This window comes from Polypterus senegalus, chromosome 8 (genome assembly GCF_016835505.1).
Source record: "Polypterus senegalus isolate Bchr_013 chromosome 8, ASM1683550v1, whole genome shotgun sequence".
NCBI lineage: Eukaryota > Metazoa > Chordata > Cladistia > Polypteriformes > Polypteridae > Polypterus > Polypterus senegalus.
In genome coordinates, this window is record NC_053161.1 from 168,668,296 (window position 1) to 168,694,936 (window position 26,641).

Here is a 26,641-nt window from a genome sequence, read left to right on the forward strand (position 1 = left end):
GTTGGATAATGGATGGATGTTTCCCACATTAATTACAAAAATACGGGTTTTCTCCAGTGTGAATTCTTGTGTGACTCTGAAGACGTCGCCTGTCAAAAAATTGCTCGCCACATTCAGTACAGCAATACGGCTTCTCTCCAGTATGAATTTTTGTGTGGTTCCGTAGATGGCTCTTGTCAGAGAATTGTTTTTCACATTCAGTACAGCAATATGGCTTCTCACCAGTGTGAATTCTAATGTGTCTCTGTAGACCAGTCTTTTGAGAGAATTGTTTGCCACAGTCAGAACACCAATGTGGCTTTTCTCTTGTGTGAATCCTTTTGTGGCTCTGGAGATTTCCAATATGTGAGAATTGTTTACCACATTCAGAACAGCAATATGGCTTTTCACCTGTGTGAATCCTTTGGTGGCTCTGGAGATTGTTAATTTGTGAGAATTGTTTGCCACATTCGGAACAGCAATATGGCTTTTCACCTGTGTGAATCCTTTTGTGTCGCTGGAGATTGCTAATATGTGAGAATTGTTGACCACATTCAGAACAGCAATGTGGCATTTCACCTGTGTGAATTCTTCTGTGTTTCTGAAGAGCACTCCAGTAACCGAACTGTTTGTCACACTCGGGACAGCAGTGAGGTTTGTTTCCTGTGATTAAAAATAAAAACAGAAGAGTTTTGTTTTACAGTCCTTTGTCTTATTACTGATATTGAGTCACAACATTAACATCCTGAAAATGGTAATTTAAATTCTGGAAAACCTTTTGAAACCATAAGAAATTGCAATACTTAAGTTACAACTTGCCTTCTGCATTACAGCTAGTTACCACACAAGCACAACCTCTGGGGCAAAGAAGTTGAAACAATAAACTAAACAGATCACATGCAAAAGAAAACTGGCAAGATGATTGGTCTGTCTTTGGTAAGGGATACGTCTAGTCTTTTCAAAATGTGTTTTTACATTGGCACACCAGTACCCTTCATCTGCATCATAGAATTCAAGATCAGCTCAGTTATTTTTTTAAAATCTATAACAAGTGCTTCACTTTAGAATGCAATTTCATGCGGCAAGCTAATATACAGTATATCATGGCTGTTAAGAAAAATACCAAATATATCCTAAAACTAAATTACAGAACTGCATCATCACAGTTTGAAAATACTATTGAAAATTGTTTTTCTCATTTTATTTGATTAATGCAGGTAAAAAAGTGATGATATTTAGTTACCACAATATTGAAGAGAGTTCCATTTTTAAAAGAGAGTGCCATGTCAAGTATATGAAATGCACCTTTAATAATCAGAATGTGTCCTGATATTACTCCACATTTAGACTAAAACCACTTGACTGCAAAACAAATATACTGCTCAAAAAACGATGGGAACATTTAATAATCACAGTCTAACACCAAGTCAGAGACGCTTCAGGGATAGCAATCTGTCCAGTTAGGAAGCATAAGCAATTGTGAATCAAATTCATCAGCTTTAATGCAAATGAAAGTGACAACAAGTGCACTGGACATGCAACAGCAAGACAACCCCCAAAAGGGGAATGATTTTGCAGGTGGTGGCCACAGACAATTGCTCTCCCCTTATCCTTCCTAACTGATTCTTCTCAAGTTTTGTGTTTTGCTAGTGTCTTTGTCACTAGTGGTAACACAGGTTGCACAGGTAGTACAGCTCTTCCAGGATGGCACATCCATACGTGTATTTGCAAGAACATCTCAAGAGCATGGAGGAGACACCAAGAGACAGGCCATTACATGAGGAGCAGTGGGGTATGAGTGGGCCAGTCAATGGCATCATTGCCTTCTTCCAGGAACTGTCTACACACTCTGGCCACATGGAGCCAGGCATCGTCCAGCACCAGGAGAAACCATATGGCCCACTGCAGCAGTGCAAGATCTGACAATGGCTCAGAGGATTTCATCCTGGAACCTAACAGCAGTTAGGGTACCATTTCCCACCACACAGAGGTGAGTGCAACCCTCCAAGGATATGCCCCCGACCATCAATGACCCATCACGAAACGAGTCATGCTAGATGATGTTGCAGGCTGCATAAGGTTCACCACAGCTTCTCCAGACACTTTCATGTCTGTTACATGTGGTCAGTGTGAACCTGTTATCATCTGTGCAGAGAATGGGGCACCAATGGTGGAGCTGCCAATTGCGGTATTCTCTGGTGAATGGCAATCAAGCGGCACGGTGATGAGCTGTGTACACAGTTCCCACAAGAGGATGTTGGGCCCTCATGACACACTCACGGAGTCTGTAATAGTTTATTCCAAACCATGAACACCAGTATCTGGCTGGAGGGCATTTATTAGGACTCTGACAGTACTCCTCCTGTTCCACCTCACACAAAGGAGCAGATACCGGTCCTGCTGCTGGACTGATGCCCTTCTATTCACTGTTGCCTCTGCAGTGTACCTGCTGTCACTTTCCTTTGCACCAAAGCAGGTGAAGTTGATTCACATTCACTTATGCTTCCTTACTGAACAGACTGATATCCCGGAGATTGACTTGGTGTTAGACTTTGGTGACTAAGTATTCCTTTCAATTTTTTGAGCAGTGTATAAAAATGACTTATTTACACCAAACACAACTGTTAGTGGATTAGGAGACATTGTGACACCAAGGCTGTCTGAAAGGAATTAAAAGATTTTGGTCCAAAATGATGTTAATTTCGTGCACACCCAAAACGTGTGGCTCTAAGAGGCTGGGACTCGATTGCAACATTCACAGGTTGGATCTTGCCCTGGAAACATTTTGATCAATTCTAAGTGAGACAGATGTGCTCAATATATAATTTTAAGTTGAATAATTATATGATTTGCACCTTCCACCCCGCTGGATCCGAACACAGGGTCACGGGGGTCTGCTTGAGCCAATCCCAGCCAAGACAAGGCAGGAACCAATCCCGGGCAGGGTGCCAACCCACCTCAGGACACACACAAACACTCCCACACACCAAGCACACACTAGGGCCAATTTAGAATCGCCAATCCACCTAACCTTCCACTCCTTTTCTAAAATACTGAGTGAGAGATCCTTTTCTCACTGTACTCTGGGATCTTTGAAAGGGAGGGGACTTTAAAATATTTTATGTATTACACAAATGCTGTCCGAGTCCTCAAGACTGATCAATATTTTTTTCCAGAATAGAAGTAGGTGGGAGGTTAGGAAAATTGGGAAGGTTTTGTTTAGCAAAGTTTCTTATTTGAAGATAGTGAAAGAAATGTGTTGCTGGAAAGTTAAATTTGGAGTGTAGTTGTTTGTAGGATAAGAAGACATTGTCTATGTATAAATCAATAAGTGATTTAATCCAGAATGTTTTCCAGACATTAAAAACTGCATACGTTTCAGAAGGTGGTTCTCGTACAGAGGATTCTCTGTCTTGAAGTACTTCCTACATTGGTTGCATATTCTGAGTGAGTGAAGCACAATTGGCTAGTTAGTATATTGGTGATAACTTGTATTTATTAAGGTACAAAGCAAGGAGTATAAAGAAGTCCTGCAAGATTTTATTTCTATTGTGGACCAAGCCCGTATATGTTCATCTATTTGTGTCCATGTCCAGGTTTTCATAGCTTGTATATTTGCTGCCCAGTAATAAAATTGAAAGTTAGATAGAGCCATGCCACCTTCTGCCCTAGGCCTTTGTGAGGTTGCCCTTTGGATACAGATTCCAGCACAGTCGTAGTGCAAGTCTAAAGACCACCAGTGTCATAGTCATTGTTCATTACTGAATTTGGCAGGCACTTTAACAATTTAGCCAAAAATTAAAATTGTATCATTGATGGGGTTATTTTAATATCCACACTGATGTGGAACCTTCAGAAAATATTTTGGTCATTTGTTACGCTCAGTGCGGTTTTGCCTGAATGTAAATGGATTTAATCAATACTTTAAAGAGCAGACACTCACAATTTAAATATTACACCTGTAAATTACATTACTTCTAGTACTTAATGATGTTTGACTTATTTCTGCCATACCCAGTGTACCTGCAGACTAAACTAAGGACAGTGCAATATCTAGTTTATAACTCTACATCAAAATAGGTTGATATTTTGAGAAACTCAAAAATAAATATTGAAAACAATTTGGATGCACTAACAACAAATTATAATTGTGATTTTGAGAGGCACTTTGGATACAGTAGCACCCATTAATACAAAAGTGATTAACTCATCCTGATTCATTGAGAATACTTAAGCTCTTATATAAGAATGTCAAAAACTGGAGCTTAGATGGAGACAGACAGCAATGAAGCTGCAGGGATTCCGAACTGCATGGACAGAATGTGTGAAAAAGTATAAAAAAAAGCTCTCTATAAAGCCTTCTTGGATTACTATTCTAGATTAATAGATTACAGCAGTATTAATCCTTGTGTACTGTTCAGAATGGCAGCTAATCTAACAAGTGGTAATTCTGCATTACATTGCAAAATACCAGCAGACATGAACAGTGGAGACTTATGAACTTTTTAAATGAGAAAATTAACAACATAAGAACCCAAATTTCAGCATCACCTCAAACTTAATACTAGATTAGCAACCTTTTCTGTTTGTTTCACACACCACTTTATTTATTTTAGTCTTGCAACAGAACAGAAAGTCTTTAACTTTAATTTCTAAAATGAAACCTTCTAGATGTTCCTTAGATCCAGTGCCAACTAAACTAGCTAGAGGTAGTTATGGTATTTATTTATTTATTTTTTGTCCTAGGGCTGAATAGATTTCTAAAAAACTTAAATTTTTTAAAAGAACACTGCTCGCTTCGCTCACCAACCCCTTTCCCTCCCGCCTGTGGGTGCCTCTCCGAAACCCTTCTTAAACTGTGATACAATGGGAAACAAATGCATTTTTTAACTCCTCTTTGGTCGAGCAGCCGCTTGTGTGCTGCTGCTACCCTCACGCGTGATCTGCAATTCACTCGCCTACCCTCCAGTGCCAGTGGTAGGCGTGGTTGTGAAGAGGAGGGCTGAGTGCACCCCAAGGTGACATGGCCACTCCTCCGAAACCCCTCTTAAATGGTGATACATTGGGAAACAAGTAACAGGTATTTTTTCCCCACCTCTTCTTTGCTTGAGAAGCTGTTGGCTTTTTGCTGCTGCGTGCCACGTGATCTGTATTTCGTGCAGAGCTTCGAACGTTTAAAAGCCTGTACAGCACCTAAATATTCAATCTCTTTTTGCTGTTTCGTTATTTCCCCGAGTTGTTTACGCCAATGCAATCTTTACTCTCATTTTTTGAGAGTTTCGAATTTTCCTACTAACATGATCTCTAACCTGCTCTGCTTGTGTATCACAGAACTTGCTGTCAAAGGTTGTAAGTGTGACTTGTGTATCTAGCGGGACGTGAAAGTGTCTCTGTCTCTCTTCAAAAGATCACGCATCATCCCCGGGAAAAAGTTTTGTCTCAATCGCAAGTTTTTTTTTTTTTATAATAGAGAGACAAAACAATGGTTTCATACATAAATCAACATAAAATACTTAAAGCAGAGTGACATTTGTCTTATGTTCAGTGAACCTCTGCAATATATAAATAAATTCACATACCTGTTTATCTCATCCCTCATAAGCTGAAAGGCACTTTCTGAAGAAAAACAGTTTGAAGCAGTCACGTGCCTCGTAATCTTTGTGTCCACTAGCACACCATGTCATTTGATAAAGTCCAGTACCCAGCTTGCCTCCCACAGATCTATGTTGGTGTAGTTCTTCCAGGGCATACTGTACGTTGCCGTAGGCACGTCAGCACTATAATCAGCTGTAAACCAAGTAGCTGGGGACTGATCAGCCAATGCAGGTACCTGTCTTTCATTTTCGACTTCCACATCATTTACATAAAAATTGGAGTTTGATAAGTGTCTGTGTAGTACTCACAGGCAAACATCGCTGTAGGCATGTCAGCTGCATGACCATGGTCAGCACTATGATCAGCCGGTAACCAATCAGCAGACCACTTGCATCAAAATCGGAGTTCAATAATTCAGACTCGGATTCAGCAACAATATGCACAAAATAAATAAATGCATGGAGTATTTTGCGTTACGCATTTACTTCACTTTGCCCGGCGTCACTGCCATTCTAGATGGCGTTTACGCTACTCACGCACACACAGGGATTCAACGTCAAGTCAACGAGTCTAACAGTCCTCCCAGGAAAGAGGGTCTCTCTATAATGTAACAGCAAGTTTTATCAACGTTTACAGCTTTTATCGCCCTTTTCCACTGGATGTCATCTGCACTCAATCCCTTGTGTCAACAAATGTCAACATCCATCCCTAAAATCATCTAGTAAAAAGCTCAATTGAAGTTCTGACAGCACTAGTTCTTAGCTTCGTTATCAACAATCCACTGCTGAATGGACAATTTCCTGATATACCAAAAGTGTCAGTTATCAGACCATTGCTTAAAAAGTCAGAGCTAGACCCTCATATACTTAAAGGTCATTCCACGTGGCTCAAAAAAATCTGAAAGAAATACCAGGTGTAGCCATGTTATCCAGAAGACACCCTGTAAAATTATTTTGATGAAAGATTAATACTTTCCAAGACACAGCCAATATAGTGAGGGGAGAGGGGTGTGAAACTTAAAATGGCTTTACTGCTTCGTCAACTTCACCAGGCCATATCTCAAGAACTAAACCACCCTGCAGGCTCAAATTGTGCATACTGGTACCTTTATAGGTGCAGTGCATAAAATCAAAATACTTGGTCCAGATGACACCACTTGGTAACAGCAGACCTTAAAGACAGGAAAAAATACAGATTTTGCGTCTTTGGCTTTGCCATATGGCTTTCAGAAAGCATAGGTCAAACTGATACAGCCTGCTGAAATGTTTTCCGTGATTAGAAATCTACATAGGGCTTTTCAAAAGGTTATAAACAACCAAGAAACTGCTTGGGTTTAATTTTCAGACCTGCTTAATGCACTGAGGGAATAAATGAAAAATATTTAAAGCAATTATCTGCATATTCCCATATTCTGATAGGGTGCTCTGAAAATGAATTCCAAAATTATTTTTTGGATGTAGGAGGTTCTGCTGTTCAAACCCTGACACAGTTACATTTTTGTTTATTGCTTTTTCAGAAAGCCTATATAGTTATCTGGAAAAAAAACAAAAAGCAAAAGTCTGTGTTGGTTACAAATACAGCACATCACTTTTTCCACATTTTGTTATGTTACAGCCTTATTCCAAAATGGATTAAATTCATTTTTTCCCTCAGGAATTCCACACACAACACCCCATAATGACATTGTGAAAAAAGTTTGAGGTTTTTGCAAATTTATTAAAAACAAAAAACTGAGAACTCACATGTACATAAGTATTCACAGCCTTTGTTCAATACTTTGTCGATGTACCTTTGGCAGCAATTACAGCCTCAAGTCTTTTTGAATATGATGCCACAAGCTTGGCACACCTGTCCTTGGCCAGTTTCGCCCATTCCTCTTTGCAGCACCTCTCAAGCTCCATCAGGTTGGATGGGAAGCGTCGGTGCACAGCCATTTTAAGATCTCTCCAGAGATGTTCAATCGGATTCAAGTCTGGGCTCTGGCTCGGCCACTCAAGGACATTCACAGAGTTGTCCTGAAGTCACTCCTTTGATATCTTGGCTGTGTGCTTAGGGTCGTTGTCCTGCTGAAAGATGAAACGTCGCCCCAGTCTGAGGTCAAGAGCGCTCTGGTGCAGGTTTTCATTCAGGATGTCTCTGTACATTGCTGCAGTCATCTTTCCCTTTATCTTATCTTTAGGTCTCCCAGTTCCTGCCTCTGAAAAACATCCCCATAGCATGATGCTGCCACCACCATGCTTCACTGTAGGGATGGTATTGGCCTGGTGATGAGCAGTGCCTGGTTTCCACCAAATGGGATGTCTGGCATTCACACCAAAGAGTTCAATCTTTGTCTCATCAGACCAGAGAATTTTGTTTCTCATGGTCTGAGAGTCCTTCAGGTGCCTTTTAGCAAACTCCAGGTGGGCTGCCATGTGCCTTTTACTAAGGAGTGGCTTCCATCTGGCCACTCTACCATACAGGCCTGATTGGTGGATTGCTGCAGAGATGGTTGTCCTTCTGGGAGGTTCTCTCTCCACAGAGGACCTCTGGAGCTCTGACAGAGTGACCATTGGGTTCTTGGTCACCTCCCTGACTAAGGCCCTTCTCCCCCGATCGCTCAGTTTAGATGGCCGGCCAGCTCTAGGAAGAGTTCTGGTTGTTTCGAACTTCTTCCGCTTACGGATGATGGAGGCCACTGTGCTCATTGGGACCTTCAAAGCAGCAGAAATGTTTCTGTAACCTTCCCCAGATTTGTGCCTCGAGACAATCCTGTCTTGGAGGTCTACAGACAATTCCTTTGACTTCATGCTTGGTTTGTGCTCTGACATGAACTGTCAACTGTGGGACCTTACATAGACAGGTGTGTGCCTTTCCAAATCATGTCCAATCAACTGAATTTACCACAGGTGGACTCCAATTAAGCTGCCGAAACATCTCAAGGATGATCGGGGAAACAGGATGCACCTGAGCTCAATTTGGAGCTTCATGGCAAAGGCTGTGAATACTTATGTACATGTGCTTTCTCAGTTTTTTTATTTTTAATAAATTTGCAAAAATCTCAAGTATACTTTTCACGTTGTCATTGTGGGGTGTTGTGTGCAGAATTCTGAGGAAAAAAATGAATTTAATCCATTTTGTAATAAGGCTGTAACATAACAAAATGTGGAAAAAGTGATGCGCCGTGAATACTTTTCGGATGCACTGTATGTGTTTCTGAGGCCTAAACATAGCTAAGCCAAAAACTCAAATTACATTTTGGTCCATTTCAAGGGGCTTCTTTGACAATGCAGGGTCATCTGAACCAAATGTAATAATATTGTCACATACTATACCTATTAATGTACCAGCGTGCAAAGTCTGAGCCTGCTCGGTGGTTTATTCTTGAACTATGTGTGAAATTTGATGTAAAAATGAGGACCGATAAAATCATTCATCCGACAAATGCATTTCTTAAGCTTTACCAACCTTTTTCCTTCCATTTGACACCTCACTTTCCATGCCAAACCTGATGCCAACTTTTTTTTTCCCCCCTGTCCAGGACACTGGCCAGTCTTCACTTGTCTGTCCGTCTGTCTATGCTACAGTATACAAATGTACATTTAACACCCAGAATCATTAACCTAGGTTTGAACATACTCAAATACATGGCCCTCCATAATGTTTGAGACAAAGACACATTGTTCCTCGACGTTCCCCTCTGCACCACAGTTTAACATTATAAATCAAACAATTCAGACATTGTGATTAAAGTGCACGTTGCAGACTTTAATTTAAGGGGTTTGCACATGTTTTGTTCACATAAAATCTTTTCTAAATGGTCCCCACACTTCAGGGCACTTTGATGTTTGGGACAATTGGCATCACAGGTGCTTTTTAGTACTCAGAAGTCCAACAGATTAGTAAACAGTCTTCAGAGGCAGATTACAGTTTGACAAAAAAAGGACTTAAAAGCCTGCAAAATTTTGGGAAAAGGTCTTTTGGACAGATGAGACAAAGATGAACCTTTATTAGAGTGATTGCAAGAGCAAAGAGTCGAGCAGAGAAGGACCTACCTGAGATCCAAAGCAGACTGCCTCATCTGTTAAACATGGTGCTAAGGTGTTACGGCTTGGGCATTTATGCCTGTCACAGTTACTGGTACACTTCTCTTCAATGATGATGGAACTCTTGACAATAGTTGCACAATGAATTCAGAGGTGTGTAGAAATATATGATCTACTCAAATTCCAGTAAATGCCTCCAACCTCATTGGACAACGCTTCATCCTACAAGATGTCCTAGACATACTGCCGAGGCCACACAGGAGTTTGTCAAAGCTAAAAAATGGAAAATTCTAGAATGGCCAAACCAGTCACCCAAGTTCAATCCAATTGAACACGAGGAGAAAACTTCAGGGTACAAGCCCCTGAAACAAGCAGGAGCTGAAGATGACTGCATGACAAACTTGGCAGAGCATCACAAGAGAAGATCCTCAGTAACTGGTGTAGTGGATGGCCGGCTTCATATTCCGGCCCTCACCCCCAGTACGCCAGGAGGAGCTCTCCCGAGAACATGGACGGACCCCGAATTCCAGCAGGACCTCATGGACTATGTAGTTTTTATGCACAGCCCTGCTGGATACCTTGGGGACCACTGGGAGTCGCTGTTGGGAGGCTAGTGGACTCATTTGCATACTATGACCCAGAAGTTCGTCACAGGAAGAGCGACAGGCTTCCGGGGTGAAGAAAAGCATTATTTACTCTGACCCGGAAGGAATAAGGACTTGTGGACTGTAGGATTGGGAACACTTCCGGGTCAGGGAATATAAAAGGACTGAGGGAGCTCCCAGACGGCGAGCTGAGCTGGGTGGTAGGAGGGCAATGCGTCTGCGAGTGGAGGATTGATTATTGTTATTGGAGTATTGTGTTTATTTATGAGTAGTGTGGAGTGGAGGGTGCTTAGTGCATGTAATTATTATAATAAAAAGAATTATTGTGGCACTTTTACCTGGTGTTTGGTGTGGTACCTGAGGGTTCAAGGGAGCGCTACTGCCCCCCACTGCGACACTAGTCATGTCGGTGAATCACAAACTTCTATCAGTCATTGCCTGCAAGGGATATGCGACAAAGTCTTAAATGTGACAGCTTTAATAGACCTGCTATTGCTCTAACAAAATGGTACCCTAAATTTGGGGAACCGTGTAAGAAAAGTGTTGTGTGACCAAAACGTCTGCAAATACCTTTAAATGAAAGTCTGCAATGTTCACTTTAATCACATTTCAATGACTTGATTTGTAATTTTAAACTATGGAGCAGAAGGGGAAATCAAGGAGAAATGTGACTTTGTCCCAAACGTTACAGAGGGAATTGTATTTAATTTGAATAATCACAACTTATTTTTTGGCTAATAAGACAATTAGTCTTAAACATGTGAGAAGAATTTCATAAGACCTATAGATTTAAAATTAATCTGAATAAAAGTGTACTTTTCCCAATCTCTCTATCATACTGCTAGATTGAATAGGTCTCTGTTCATAATATCAAAACAATTTACAAATCTGGGGATAACCATCACAAGTAAATATAAAATCTTTTCCAATACAATTTTTACAACCCTACCTCAGGAAGAATTAACATTCTCAAAGTGAACATTCACCCTAAGCTGCTGTATTTGTTTCCAGAGTATTTCTATATACATAAAGAAATTATTCTTTAAGAAATTCAGAATTAATTATTAACACATTTTATCTGGAATTGAAAATGATCATGCATTCAAAAGGCAGCTTTAGAAAGTTTTAAAGCAGACAGTGGGATGGCACTACCTAACTTTAAATTTTACTGCTGGGCAGCAAATATTTGCACAATAAAATCTTGGAAATCACCAGAAACTCAAATTTACACCAGCCTGGCTTGTACTGGAAAACAAATGTTGATCTGAATCTTTCTTGTATGCCCTGCTTTGTGTGCTCCACTCAGTAATAACTGTCCTCAAAACTCACATAATCCAGTCGTTTACCAATTATTGAAAAAATAGAAAAATGATGCAGGACACAATTCAAGGCTAAGCAGCTCTTATCTGTTGCTCCTATTCACAATAATCATATGTTTCAACCCTCTCAAACATACTCGGTATTTAACTCATGGAAACCATTATGAATTAAGACACTAAGAAACTTAAATAGACACTTGCATCTTATGAACAATTAATTATGCTCCATATTCAACACCCCAGCAACACTTTTTTTTGTTGTATGTAAATCAGAAATTTGTTGAAAGAAACTTTCTTAACTTTCCACATCTCACACCGATACCAATCCGTAGGCCATATTGACAGTCTTTATGAAGAAGCTTATACAATATGTCAACAATATATATATATTAACTTAAGAATCTACCTGTAGTCTTCGGGAATGGCAGGAAAGAAACCGCTCAGTCATCATCTCGACAAAGGAGTGGAATTCAGCTATCCATAGAATATACTCCAGTTCTAAATGCAACATGCATTCCATAATTCATCTAAAAAGTCTTTCATCAATCACATTTATCTTCCTTAAAAAATGCCCAAAAATGTACCCAGGGCAGGACCCAACATGAATACTCTGCCATCAGCTCCAGCATCACTAGCCCACATGTTTTGGGAATTAGCCAAAATCTTTACGTATTTCTCAAACAGCTTCAGCATTATAGTCACTCCAAATCTGTTAACAGTGACATTTGTTGAACTCTCTGATGGCATTAAAACACCTTGGGAGAAATTGACTTTAATGTCCTACAGCACGCTATCAGCATGCAGACTTATCCTGCTTAGCTGGAAAAATCACAACCCATCTTTTATAACTTGGTGGGAAACCAACATTCTGTATTATCTCAAATTAGAAAGAAAAAAAAAAAAAATCAAAGTCTGTCTTAAAAATACTGTATGATCATGTAAGAGCCATTTTCCTAGTTCTATAAAATTCATGAATATTTTACTAGATGATAATGCATAAAATATGGGAGGTTCCTATAACCCCCGTGAATAGAATTGTGTTGGTATTTTCCTGCCATTTTCTAACAGCTTTGAGTGAACAATGTTCTCCAGTTAGTGTCTAGCCTTGCCTTGTGTAAGGTATAGAGGTATACGGTTTTTAACCGTGTTCGTGCTCGCAATTGTGCTTGCGCACGTGATCGTGTCTGAGCACATGTCTATGTGCCAACCGGCATACGGGCCTCTTGAGTGTGAAGTAACTCGTAAAACAGCACTTTTATTTAAGTGTTGAACCGTTTATGCTTAAGGCATACAGAAGAAGAAATCAAGAACCTTTAAGTATAGAAAGAAGTAAAGAACGTTTAAGTATAGAAATAACTAAAGTTTCTCAAGAAAGGCTAAGTTTATATATTGCCTTTATTCTATGTGTGTAACTATTTTTCCTTTTATTCTTGTGTGGATTATTTGCTTTTAACTTTCACTAAATATTTTAAAACAAACTTTTGGACTGTGAGATTTATTTGACACGCGTTTTACCCTGTGCCTGACTTCACCTTATGCATCGGCGGTTACAGATCAAAATGTTTAAAATATGGCAAGAATTAATTAGTACTATTTTAAAATAAGCATACTGGGCTTGTTGCATCTCTAATGTCACTTTTTTTATTATTTCTTAAAAAATATAATGGGGTTTTGATTCTTTTTTCCATTTTGCTTAAGTTTCTCTTCTCTTCTTTATGGATGGGGTTGCATCTTTTTTATTAATTTTTTTGACATGTATGTCCCTGCTGTAGTTTATTTTGTATTTTTACTTTGTTTTCATTGTAATTAATAAGTGAATGGTTTATCTGGTATGTTGTTATAATATGTTCCATCTGCTGAATGCCACTGTAATGTTCTAGTTTTGCAAAAATGAAACATTGCTTGTAGTTAAATCAGAGTCCCAGTGTTCTGACATGCCAAGACACAGAGCACATCCAAAACATGAGACTCCCTGATGGCAGCAGTGAAATAAAGAATAAACCAAGTAATCTGTAATTGAGTACATGCTGGTGGGACTGATAATACAGTCCAGGTAAAATAATCCAGGGGTAAGATATTGAGCAGTCACCATAATACTGAACAAAAGGATTAAAATATTACAGATAAATTTAAACTAACAGTAATCTACTGAAGCAACTGTGTTCACTGTAATGGCATTTTGTGTTAATTTTGGAAAACAACATTTATTTATATAGCACATTTTCATACAAATCATGTAGCTCAAAGTGCTTTACATGATGAAGAAAAGAGAAAAAAGACAAAATAAACAAAATAGAATTAGGGAACACTAATTAACATAGAATAAAATTAAGGTCTGATGGCCAGGGAGGACAGAAAAAACAAAAAACAACTTCAGACGGCTGGAGGAAAAAAAAAATCTGCAGGGGTTCCGAGGCCACAGGACCACCCAGCCCCCTCTAGGCATTCTACCTAACATAAATGACCTCAATCAGTCCTCATGGTATTCAGGGTTCACATGGAAGAACTTGATGATGATGGTCATATGGACTTCTAGCCATTAATCCATCAATGTAGGGACATCACGGTGCTTTGATCAGGTGGTGTCAATGGCACTCAGGAATGTGCACTTCTATCTTTGAATTATTTAATTCATGAGAGGTGGTTTGTGCAAAGGTTTTTTTCAGGAACACATGAAAAAGAGTGGACAGACTGCATAATGCAGATCACTAAATCTTACAACATTAAATGTGAATAAACAATTACACCATGTTAAACACCCAGGAAAAGAGAACAATTTCAAAGCAATTTACAGTATATAAACAGTTCATGACAATATAACACCTACTGTAAATGAGTTACTTCATCTGTACCTACCAATTCATGTTCTCATTATCTTCAATTTAACTTGTTCCCCTATTCACGTCTTCTCTTACCAGCTCAGTCTGACATCACTTAATGTTTCAGGTCAGGCTGCCCTCCTTTAAACTTTCTCAGGCGTCTCAAGTGAATGCTAAACACTACAGGCACTATATAACTCACCTATCAATTAAATCCTTGAACTGCTTCTGCTCAGTGTCTTCTTGTAGACAGCAATTAGACCAACAGAAGATTCATACTGGTTTGATGTCAGGTGGAAGTTCCAAACACCATGACGTTCCATTTTTCTTATAATATTTTTACTTCTAATCTAGGTGTATTCAGAAAAAGCGCATTCCCCCACCACTTTTACCTTTCAATCATTCCTGCCTATATTGTCACTCCTAGTTCTTTTAGAGATTTGTGGGCCCATAGACAAACAGTCCACTGCTTTCTATGACAAGCAGGCATTGTTTACGAAAAATGTAATGTCCTGTACATTTTGCATCACAGCATGGTTTGTGTATTAGTCAATTTAGAATACCCAGTTTTAAAAGTACAAGAAGGAAGGGATACGAGTAAATTAAAGATTGATTAGAGATGAATTCTATAAAATTTAAGGGGGTGAAAAGCAGAATGCCAAAATGAATGCCTCGTTTAAAACGTTTAGTCCACAGACATCTCAGCCACATTTTCTTTTACCTCAGAAGCTGAAATGCTAAAGTGGCTCACTGATCCTGTCTGTCTGCAGCTGGATCCCACTGGCCTGTATTAGTTATCTGGGATTAGCACTGGTATTATTAGGGTATTTAATGACAGTTTATCGGGTACAGTTAGTAAGTTCTATTCTGAAGCTCACTCGCTCTTTCTATTCACCTTCATGCTGCCTTCTGTCCATCTTCTTTCTTCTGATCCTCCATGACTAACCCTAAATTCCTATCCTGGAACACTTATGGCTTGGTAGTGAATGTAAACAGGGCAGGTATACTTGACTACTAAAACGAACAAGAGGGAGGATGTAACCTTTGAGCAAGATCAACCAAACTGAAACTAACTAACCAACGAGAAAAGACCCCACAACTACCACCACCAAGTTAAAAATCTAATCTGGCTGATTTAAAAAACCAAATGACTTGATTTGATCAAGAAAAAAAATGGCAAATCTCTAACACCCCAGAGATGATAATAGAAAAAGCATTTGATATGGTTGAATGTGACTACCTTTTGACTACATTGGAGAAATTTGAGTTTGTCCCAAACATATGTGCACGGATCAAACTATTGTATATCAGTCCAGAAGCTTAAGTTTGTATTAACAGCAATATTTCAGACTACTTCAAAACTAGAAAATGATACTAGACTAGGATGTCCCTTGTCACCAATGCTTTTTGCTATCACCATTGAGCCACTGGCAGTTCACTTTCAAAATGCTTACGAGATAAAGGGAATTATCAGAGAAGAACTTGAACAGAAAATTTCACGATATGCAAATAATATGGTACTTTATATATCTGATCCACAAATACTGCGCCTGCAGTTCTAACAGCACTTACAGAATTTTAAAACATTTCTGGACTCAAAATGAATATGAATAAAACGGTGCTCTTTCCAGTAAACTCTCTAGCACACAATATTAGATTGGACACCTTTCCTTTGATCATCACAGACCAGTTTAAATACCTAGGGGTAAATGTCTCAAGTAAACATAAAGCTCTTAATCAACAAAATTTTGCTGTCTGCATGGAAAAACAAGACAGACTTGCATAGATGGTCTACCCTCCATCTCACTTCAGCTGGAAGAATCAACATTGTCAAGATGAATATCCTTCTTAAGTTTCTTTTTTATCTTTCAAAGCATTCCAATTTTCATCAATAAATAATTTTTTAAGAAGTTAGATTAAAACATAACCTCATTTATTTGGAATTCATACCCTACAAAGATGTAAGGCAGAAGGTCTACCTAACTTTCAATTTTATTACTGGGCGGCAAATATACAAGCTATAAAAACCTGGACATGGGCACAAACAGATAAAGAGACACAGGATTGGAACCCAACAGAAATAAAATCCTGCAGTACTGCTTTATATTCCTTACTTTGTACCCCAATAATTACAAGTTATAGCCACCAACAACCCAATTGTGCTTAATTCACTCAGAATATGGAACCAATGTAGAAAATACTTCAAGATAGAGAAGTTAAAAATCTGTGGCACCTCAGCACAATAACCTCCTTTTTCCACCCTCTCAAACATACGTAGTTTTTAATTTTTGGAAAACATACAGGATTAAAGCACTTAGAGATTTGTACATAGACAACGTCTTTGCATCCTACAAACAATTACACTCCAAATTTAACCATCCAGCAACGCATTTCTTTCACTACCTTCAAATTAGAAACTTTGCTAAACAAAATCTGCCCAATTTTCCTCACCTCTTTGGCTGAAATAAAAAAAAAAAAAACAAACATCTTTGAAACACTGTTCACACTTTTCGCCATAAAGTATTAGACTCACTGCAAAGTTTCACATAAACCACACAAGATCTCTCTTTCACACACACTTACTTTCTCCAGACTGCTGTGTAGACGATGGCTGGTCATCCCGAGTTCTAAAGGACGACATTTTCTTGCTCCTCTTTCTGTCAGACCTCACCTCAAGCTCAGTACTCTCCATACTTTTTGGTCTGTGCGTCTCAATGCTGACGGACGTCTCCTTGGCCTCTTCTTTAATACCCACAGTTACCAGTTCATAATCCTCCTCCTTAATGCTGGGACTCTCCTTGTTAGGGTGGACAGGCTCCCATTCACAGTCCTCCTCCTTAATATTTACAGACATTAACTCCATTGTCTTTATGTCAGCCTCACACGTCTCCTCTTTTACATCCATCTTGGCATTACAGTTAATGGCAACTGTGTCTTCCTTGCTGTTGAAAGAACACAATTTAATTCCCTCATAATTTCACCAATTCAGGTCAAAAAACATTTCAATTTCTTTACAACATTAACTCAGTTAAAATTTATGTCAAGTCAGTTTAGAGAAATCACACTACAGAATATTAACAAGAACTCCTCACTCTTCATGTCGAGTGCGGAGTGATGGCCCACCAGTATTCACTACTTGAACTACACGTATTGTCTTGAAAAGTGCTGAATGGCAGGCCACTGGATTTGCATCATATGTCACATTAATGTAAGAAGAGATTAATGAATCTATAACACAGTAGAAATAAAGGAGTAGCATGGGATATATCAAGACAAATTTACATTGTAAATATTAAGCAGATTTGTAATGTGAAAATCCAGCACATCTAATTTTAAATGGCAGCACTGACCAGCAGACACCATAATAAAACACTTATCAGGGTAAAGAGTACATCGTGAGGTGTAACGCAACTGACCAATACAATAAAATCAAAGCAGCAAATGAAAATAATTCAACAAAACCAGAACTTCTACCTTAAGGATGTAAACAACATGCAAAAAAAAGAGTTTTACATAGCAAAGAATTAGTGCGCAGTTGTGATAATTGACAGGTTTGTTCTCCATTAAGTCAACAGGTAACTAGCAGGGCTGCTTGCCAGCTACATGAGGGTTTGTTGCCACTGCATTGTGTTTTTGTTATGGAGCCTCAGATTTAGATACAAGTAATGGGACTTGTGAATTACTAAATGAACACCCGGCTCTACTGCTTTTTCTTGAGATGTTCTACACCAGGGGTCTCCAACACGTCGCTCGTGAGCTACTGGTAGCTCACCAAAGGGTTAATGAAACCTACAGAAATTTGAAAACTAAGTCAAATTTGGGGTGCGATCTTTACAAAAAAATCATATCATGGTCCTTAACACAAAATCACGATCCACAATCTGAACTGCAATCTATTTTTTCAATGTGGCATACACTTAAGAGAATATCTGGACACAAACTCATCAAGACTTAAGTAACACTTTATTTTAAATATCAAACAAAGTTGAATTCAATTGTTCTCTGTTCGCTAGCTAGGCGGAAATAAGAAACACGCCCCGAAGCTGGTGAGTGAGTGAGGAAGGCCCCTCCCCACGACCTGTTGCGCGGATCTTGGATTCAAGCAAATAAATCAGTATCATAAGCGAACTATGATACACAGCGAAATTAGAGAAGTCACGAAATAAACCGGAATTTTCAAGCAAATTATAGAAAAAACCCGATCTAAATCCGTTAAGTAGTTATCTCGTGAAAAGCAGACAAACAGACAGACATTAGATTTTATATATTATATTTATATATTAGTAAACTTTCAAAATAATGTGCAGTTAAAGTCTCAACAGCATTGTAAGCATTTCTGGAGCTTAGTAGAGCACAGATAACTATAAGAATCTTCACCAAGCGGCTCTGAAAATGTCTGCTTTGTTTGGGTCTACATACCTCTGTGAGTCAGACATGAAATCAAAGTTCAGAACAAGACTGACAGACGAACATTTAAATGACTCCATAAGAGTGAACCTAAGTGACTCCACTCCACCATACACCTCAGTGCCAGTCATCTGACTAACTGAAAAACACACCACACATGCAATTGGACATGTGAACAAAGTGACATGTGACAAAATGACAAATGGAAGATGTCATATCTGTGTATTTGGAATTGCATTGTTTTGTTTTGACAGCATTCATGTTTTAATTCAGTAGTGTGAGAAACACTAGGAAAGGCATACAGACATACAAAATGCAACAAAAACACAGAGGTAGACTGACTCCCCACTCTTGAATTCACGTTTCCCCCTCTCCTCAGCCCACAGCCTCTCTCTTGGATTAGCGCAAATATAATCACTCCTGCAAGCGAACTATGATTCTTAGCGCGATGAGAGAAGTCACAAAATCAACCGGAATGTTCAAGAAACTTCTAGAAAAAAAACCTGATCTAAACCTGTTAAATAGTTCTCTCGTTCGCTAGCAAAGTGGATGTAAGATACGCCCCGAAGCTGGCGTGTGAGGAGGGCAAAGCCCCCCTCCCCTCTGCCAGCTGTGTCTCCCTTGGTTTCGCACAAATAAATCAGTACCGCAAGCGAACTATGATACTTAGTGAGATGAGAGAGGTCGCAAAAATCAACCGGAATGTTCAAGCAAATTATAAAAAAAAAAAAAAAATGATCTAAATCCATTAAGTAGTTCTCTTGAGAAAAGCTGACAGACATACAGACAGATGTTGGAAAAAGGAAAAAAAAAATATATATATATATATATTTATATATTAGGATGGCGGTATCCAAATTTTGATACCGTCAAACCTCCTCCCTATTTTACCTCGGTATACGGTATTACCGTGAATAATAAAAAATTTGACGTAAGGCTCAGACAGCATCACCAAACTGTTGGCTTGTGCCTAAACCGTTCAGAAACTGAATATCAAACACTAATACTGAAACAATAACAAAATAACATGCAGAACAATATTAACAACTTTTATTAGCAACAAATAGCAGTTTATAAAAAAGTGCAAATACAACAGTCAAACAGAATTAAATTAACATAAACATCCAGAACAGTTTTCGCGAGAGCCACACAAATCAATTAAATTAAATCACACCGCCTGAACAACTTTTAATAACAAATATGAGCAGCTTATAAAAAAGTGCAACTAGACCCACAACAGTCAACCAGAGTTGAATTAACATAAACATCATCCATATTATAAAAAGTATTGCCAAGCAATAGTCCTAAACAAAACGTCTTCTTTCCAATATCGCTTTTAACGTAAACCAAATAAAAATACCTGAATCAATTAAATAAAAATAAACACAGTGCGAAAAGGAACGAATGGCAAGTGGCATCAATCTATTCAAGATTTCTCGCTAGAAAACCAGCATGTTTACTTTGTCCGGCTTTAACAGGGCACGTTGTGGACCGACAACTTTACCTGCGGTGCTGAAAACCCGCTCCGATGGTGTGCTTGTGGCACAGACGACAGGTACTTTCGTGCCACTCGCGACATCTGGGGAAAACGCCCGCAGCATTTTTCCACCAGAGAAGTGGGTCCTCGTCTCCTTGAGTAACTGGCTCCAAACAGTAGGCTGTTATTTCAGCTCCGACTCGGTCCTCTACGGTGCCGACGGGACCTGCCATTGCATCAGATTTTTTTTGCAGCATACTCCCCAAAGTCATCTTTTTTTGTGAGGGTGCAGGTTGCTCCTCTCCCTCTTCCACTCTGATGGCCACTGGACCTGCTGCCTCTAAGCTCACGATCTCAGCCTGTAATTCAGCCTTGGTCTCAGCCAATGCGTTGTCATCCGTCTCATATCCTCCACGGTAACGAGGGTCAAGGAAAGTGCATTTTCGCAATATTTTGCGCACTGAATTGGATTCATACTTGGCCTCCAGCTTTGTTAGAATTCCAGTTTTGATTGACTTTGTTAGCTGGGGGTCATTTTCTGACGCAGCCAACACATTGTCCCTGCAGAGCTGTAGTATGGGGAGGATACAGGAACTGGTCACATAATTTTCTGCTGACAAAATATCAGTGAAGTCACCGACTGGTTTCAGTGCTTCGTGAACAGCTTTCAAGACGTCCATGTCCTGCCAGGTCAGGGACAGGCTGCTCCTTCTGTCATCAGACAGGACGTGTCTGATCGCTTGGGCCTGCTCGAGGATTCGCTCCACCATTGCCAGTTTGGAGCCCCAGCGAGTTGCGCAGTCCTGCCGACGGATGGATGGATGAATTAATTAATGAATGATGAATAAATGATTAAATAAAGTATCTATCTATCTATCTATCTAAATGAATAGGCCTAAATAAACAAATGAATGAATAAATAGGCATAAACAAATGAATGAATAAATAGGCCTAAATAAACAAATGAATGAATAAATAGGCATAAACAAATGAATGAATAAATAGGCATAAATAAACGAACGAATGAATAAATAGGCCTAAATAAACAAATGAATGCATAAATAAATAAGTCCATTAACGTATATTATTCCACTTGGTGAAATTTGCATGCACATTTATTTCAGGCTAAATAAGTCCCTTATAGCATCAAGCCTGCATTTACTTGATAAAAAATACAGGAAAAAATTACAATTTAAAAATGGTTTTCTATTTTAATATAGCCTACTTTTCAATATAATTTATGTGATGCAAATATATATATATATATATATATATATATATATATATATATATATATATATATATATATATATATATATATATCCCTTTTTTTATATTTGAGCCCCTGCCCCTGAGGAACTCTCTGCACGTTTTATGCTTACCGTTATGAGACTATGTTTTGGGAGTCCCAAGTCCACTTGCTTCTTGTGGAGTTCATGCTTACGTTGCCAGCTGTGTGAAAAGGCCCGACAATATTACGGCATAGTCCGAGGGCTCGGTTTTTGCCTCTGGTCATGCAATCCATTTGTGACAGCCAAGTTTAGATTGTGACCGAAGCAGCATAGCCACGGCCAATGCAGGGACCTGATTGCGGCATGAATGTTGGCAGCGTTGTCAGTGGTTATGGCTGAAAGTTTTTTCTCGTCAAGTTGCCATTCCTGAAGTGCAGCTCTGAGCGCAGCAGCAAGATTGTCTGCTGTATGACTCTCAGGAAAATACGTAGTTTGGAGGCATTTGGATTCAAGTTTCCAGTCAGGTGTAATAGTATGGACAGTCAGAGACATATATGGAGTCATGTTAACTGACGACCACATGTCAGTTGTTAAGGAATAACTGTGTGACGCTGACAGCAGCACTTGAACATTGTCTCTAACTTTACTATATAAATGTGGGACGGCTGTTTGTGAGAAATATTTCCGTCCAGGCAGCTCGTACTGGGCATCTAGGACCTTTACCATGTCCGTAAAGGACTTTTTTTCCACTGTGTGGAAAGAGACCATTTCCTTCGCCAAGTATTTTGTCACTGCATCAGTACAGGTTTTCCAACGGACACTGTCCCTTTGTACTTTGTTGCTTTCCGAAGGCCCCATTATCGCCGGCTGCGTACTGGCGGTGGACCTAAATGTTGTTGGTCCTGCATCGGGAGGCGTTGAAACTGTTGCACTGAGTGAACTCGGGTCCATCCTCGCAGCAGTGAGTGGATGGTGGTTTCAGATATGCGACCTTAGGTTCGATGTATTTCCATCTCTCGCGTCACCTTTTGTTGCACAATTTGCAAATTGCCTCGTCCGTATTTACCGCCTCTCCCTTCTCGTTCGGCCGAAACCCGAAATACTGCCAAACTGCAGAAGTTGTGTTCTTTTTCGAGACCAGGTCACTTGGTGCGCGACTCGCCATCTTTCCCCACCTCTCTCTTTCTCCTCCACGCTGTCACGTGATGACAACCACGCATCGCATACGCATTTTTAGGCATTAAATAAATTATATTTAATATTTAATCCTTGTCTCCTATATAAGTGCATTGTTTTATGACGGTATAACGGTATTGAAACTGACACCGTTGCTATTTTTAGATCCAGCGGGATACCATATTACCGCTTTTACCAAGCCAAGCCTTATATATATATATATATATATATATATATATATATATATATATATATATATATATATATATCTATATATCAGAGGTGATGGTCTGTGATACGGTTTGCATATTTGCAGCTGGAGATCCACAAAGGGAGAAAATGAACCATGTATCATAAAGTAGTTATGGGATGTCTAAGCATTATCCTCTGATGAAGGCTCAGGAATAAAAACTACTTTGTGATACGCACCTCCAATATATCTATATCTCTATATATATATATATATATATATATATCTATCTATATCTATCTATCTATCTCTATATATATATATATATATCTATCTCTATATATATATATCTATCTATATATATCTATATCTATCTAGATAGATATAGATATAGATATAGATATAGATAGAGATATATCCATATCTATCTCTATCTATATATATATATAGATATCTATATATATATATCTATATATATATATCTATATCTCTATATATATGACAGAGGTTTGACTAGCATTTTAGCATTTAAGTTTATATGCAAATGCTTCTTTATACATCTTAGTAATGACAATGAAAAGATACAGTAGCACATATTAGTTAACTTAAAGAAGTAATTGTTAAAGTCTCGTCTTTTTCTCTCTCTCTCTCAAGCATGAATCAGCACTGTGTCACAGTTGTCTGCAGCTCGGCCCTTATCAATGAAGCTGTTCGCTGCCGCTTACTGGCACAGTTGCCTATTATGTTAACCTTAGCCTTACAGGACGCTAGTTGAACAAGCAATCTTTTATTGAATTATTAACTGGGCAGTCCAGTTTTCATATATGGGTCCTTCTGATCCTAACTTAATTGTTAAGAATTAATAATTTTAAGAACTGATTAAGAGAAAGGCCATCAATCTTTAACAGCTCAGGAGTAGGCCATGCGAATGAAGGGAGGGGTAGCCAGGTAACGCTCACCGCCAGGTGGTAAATATGTCCTTCCAGCCAAAGTAGCGGTTATGAGAAGATGGACTGGGAAGGAAATATTCTTATGAGAAGGTCCCCATTATTATGGGGATGTCTACAGGGGCAAGAATATTGTTATGAGAAGGTCTGCAATACCAGAGTAGAAACCCTGTACAGTAGATGTTGGGAAACTAGTCTGGAAGGGGGGAGTTTTGTGATAAGAACTGTAACATATTCAGGGCTCACTTCATGAACTGAGACAGGCTTTATGTGCTCTGCAATAAAGTCTAAATTCTAATTGTCTTTCTGAAGACTCTGCTCATTTTTTCTGAAGATTTCTCCACAACACCACCTAGTGATGGGTGTTAAACTGGGTGATCTGGTATACCAGGTCACATTCTTCTTACTGGCAACAATTATGGTACAATTGGTTTCTAACTGGAGCACAGGCAGGTCAAGGGACTTGCTTGTGGCCACACAGTGTCAGTAGCAGGATTTAAACCCACAACCTCAGGATTTGAAGTCCAAAGCCTTAAATACTACACCACACTGCCTGGTTTGCTCGATATTCCCCTTCTAAAATTAAACTCAACAGTTGTGTTTTGTCTTGGCTATACCACAATATCCACAAAGGGTCTGATACACCTGCAAATCTATCAGTATGCCACGAAGGCAACAGTTAGGAAAAAAATTCTATAAGTCTTCCATCAAAATACAGCGTGTATGCAAGTCAGTACATGCACCAGCGTTACAATTTAGCTGCAGATGCAATCATACAAAAAAAAAAAAAGTCTGGTTAGTTAAACACTAAGCAAATTCTCTGATGCAAGCAATGCTTGTGTGGTAAGGCAAAGGTGCTACGGAATCTGTTGGCTACTTATTTTTAATTATTTATCTCTCAAGTCTTTTTTTTTTTTAAAGAGATCCCTTATTGGGCTTGAAAAACAGAAAAAAAAAAAAAGAATTGGTAAGGAGTTCCCTCTTCAAAGACTGCTACATGCTATAACATTTAGAAAATAACATTTACTACTACAGCACATTTTTATACACAGGGTGTAGCTCAAAGTGCTTTACAAGATGATAACATTGCAAAAAAAGAAATATTAAAATGAGATAAGCATAATAATGAAAAAAATAGCATACAAAATAACTTATAAAAGATGGATAATTAATAGAGACGTAGAGTTCTAATACTGTATATAGAATCAGTTGTTGAGTCTCTAAAGAGGAGTTTGATGATGAGAATGGCCAGGAGTACAGAAACAAATAAAACTCCTGATAAGTTATGAAAAAAATCATGCAGGGGGTTCGAGATCACCCAGCCCACACGGCATTCTGCCTTACATAATGTAAATGTTCCAAAGTAGTTCCATCCATTTTCTAACCCGCTGAATCCAAACACAGGGTCATGGGGGTCTGCTGGAGCCAATCCCAGCCAACACAGGACACAAGGCAGGAAGCAATCCTGGGTAGGGAGCCAACCCACCGCAGGACACACACACCAACACACCAAGCACACACTAGGGCCAATTTAGAATCGCCAATCCACCTAACCAGCATGTCTTTGGACTGTGGGAGGAAACCCACGCAGACACGGGGAGAACATGCAGACTCCACGCAGTGAGGACCCAGGAAGCGAACCCGGGTCTCCTAACTGCGAGGCAGCAGCGCCACCACTGCGCCACCGTGCCGTCCTCCAAAGTAGTTCAATATTTTTAAATGCATCATTTGGCACAGATAGGCACTATATAATTAATTATGATACTAGATAAATGTTATACTTATGCATTTGTTTGTTTATTTTGAACAGATGTTCCTTAGCACGATGGCTGCTCTTTGACTGAACTGCTGTTTGTGTTACTGTAGGTGCTTTCCTGTCTCAAAAAAGCGCTATTTGTGTCTGAAGAAACGGAACTACTAACTGAATGAAATATACGACTTAACATGTGTTCTAACGAAACATCCTACCCATCGAAATGATCTACTCACTGATACTACGCATGCGCAGACCAAAATTACGCAACTTTTCTCGGAGCTTGTTTTACTGTATTTCAGTAATATGTATGCTTTTATTAATTACGCAACTTTTCTCGAAGCTTGTGTTACTGTATTTCAGTAATATGTATGCTTTTATTAATTACGCAACTTTTCTCGAAGCTTGTGTTACTGTATTTCAGTAATATGTATGATTTTCTTAGCCTTACTAGATTAATGCATTTATTACAGTTTATTGCATAGGTATTTACTGTCAACATTTTATAACTTGTATATGTGACTTTTAATCTTGTACAGGCCATTGTATCCATGCACGAGTAATGGCCGTCTTGTGAAATCTTTGCATCAGGCTCTCTTTCGGGCAATAAATAAACTACGGTAGGATACTTCGACAAAGTAGGACAAATCGTCAGAACACCGGCGGTGTGTGTGGCTGCTCTGAGGTAAAAATGGGAGCCGCACGTTGAGGCCAGAGAGTTGCAAGTCACTGACGCGACACAACTCAAAGTTGCGGGGTCCTTATTACTCCACGTGCCTTTGATTCAAGTCGCGTAAAGAATAAAAAGCCCTACTTCCAAAGATAAATAGACCCGAGCTCTGAACGCTTACCTGTACCTCTAAGACTAGGTTAAAGACGGCTCCTTTCGGCGACAAAAGCCCACGGTCTAGATCACTGCCTCCACCTTACTTCTCAAGTTTAGAGCCCCCGAGGCGCGCTCTGGTTTCACTTCTTGTCGCACTTGATGACGTCACACGCACGTCGCGTTGCCAGTCTTTTACGTGCGCGCGCATTTGCTCGCTCTAGTTTATATAAACTCGCCTGCTTTTTTTTTTTGCCTCTGTTCCAATTTAAAACGATGAATACGTAAGAAAAG

At 39.2% G+C, this 26,641-nt stretch overlaps 2 protein-coding genes across 3 annotated transcripts in view; one reads left to right on the forward strand and one right to left on the reverse strand.

Annotated features, from left to right (window-relative positions):
- On the reverse strand, positions 1-26,468 carry LOC120534484 (gastrula zinc finger protein XlCGF7.1-like). 2 transcript variants are annotated; one of them, XM_039762082.1, is made up of 3 exons: positions 26,382-26,468; positions 16,926-17,284; positions 1-642 (listed from the first exon to the last, which is right to left on the reverse strand). In XM_039762082.1, the coding sequence occupies exons 2-3, from the start codon at positions 17,245-17,247 to the stop codon at positions 29-31; spliced, it is 936 nt and encodes a 311-aa protein (XP_039618016.1). In that variant the 5' UTR covers positions 17,248-17,284; positions 26,382-26,468; the 3' UTR covers positions 1-28. The 2 variants fall into 2 exon arrangements, with proteins under 2 accessions (XP_039618016.1, XP_039618015.1); XM_039762081.1 differs by having other exon boundaries at positions 26,376-26,468.
- Positions 1-26,641, forward strand: part of LOC120534479 (zinc finger protein 585A-like) — a 349,597-nt gene that overhangs the window by 296,117 nt on the left and 26,839 nt on the right. The gene's annotated exons all lie outside the window — the stretch shown is intronic.

Coding starts and splice junctions, on each gene's coding strand:
- LOC120534484 (XM_039762082.1), bottom strand. CDS start 17,247: ATGGATGTAAAAGAGGAGACGTGTGAGGCTGACATAAAGACAATGGAG. Junction 643..16,925: donor TACACAGCAGTCTGGAGAAA/GTAAGTGTGTGT, acceptor TTTTAATCACAG/GAAACAAACCTCACTGCTGT.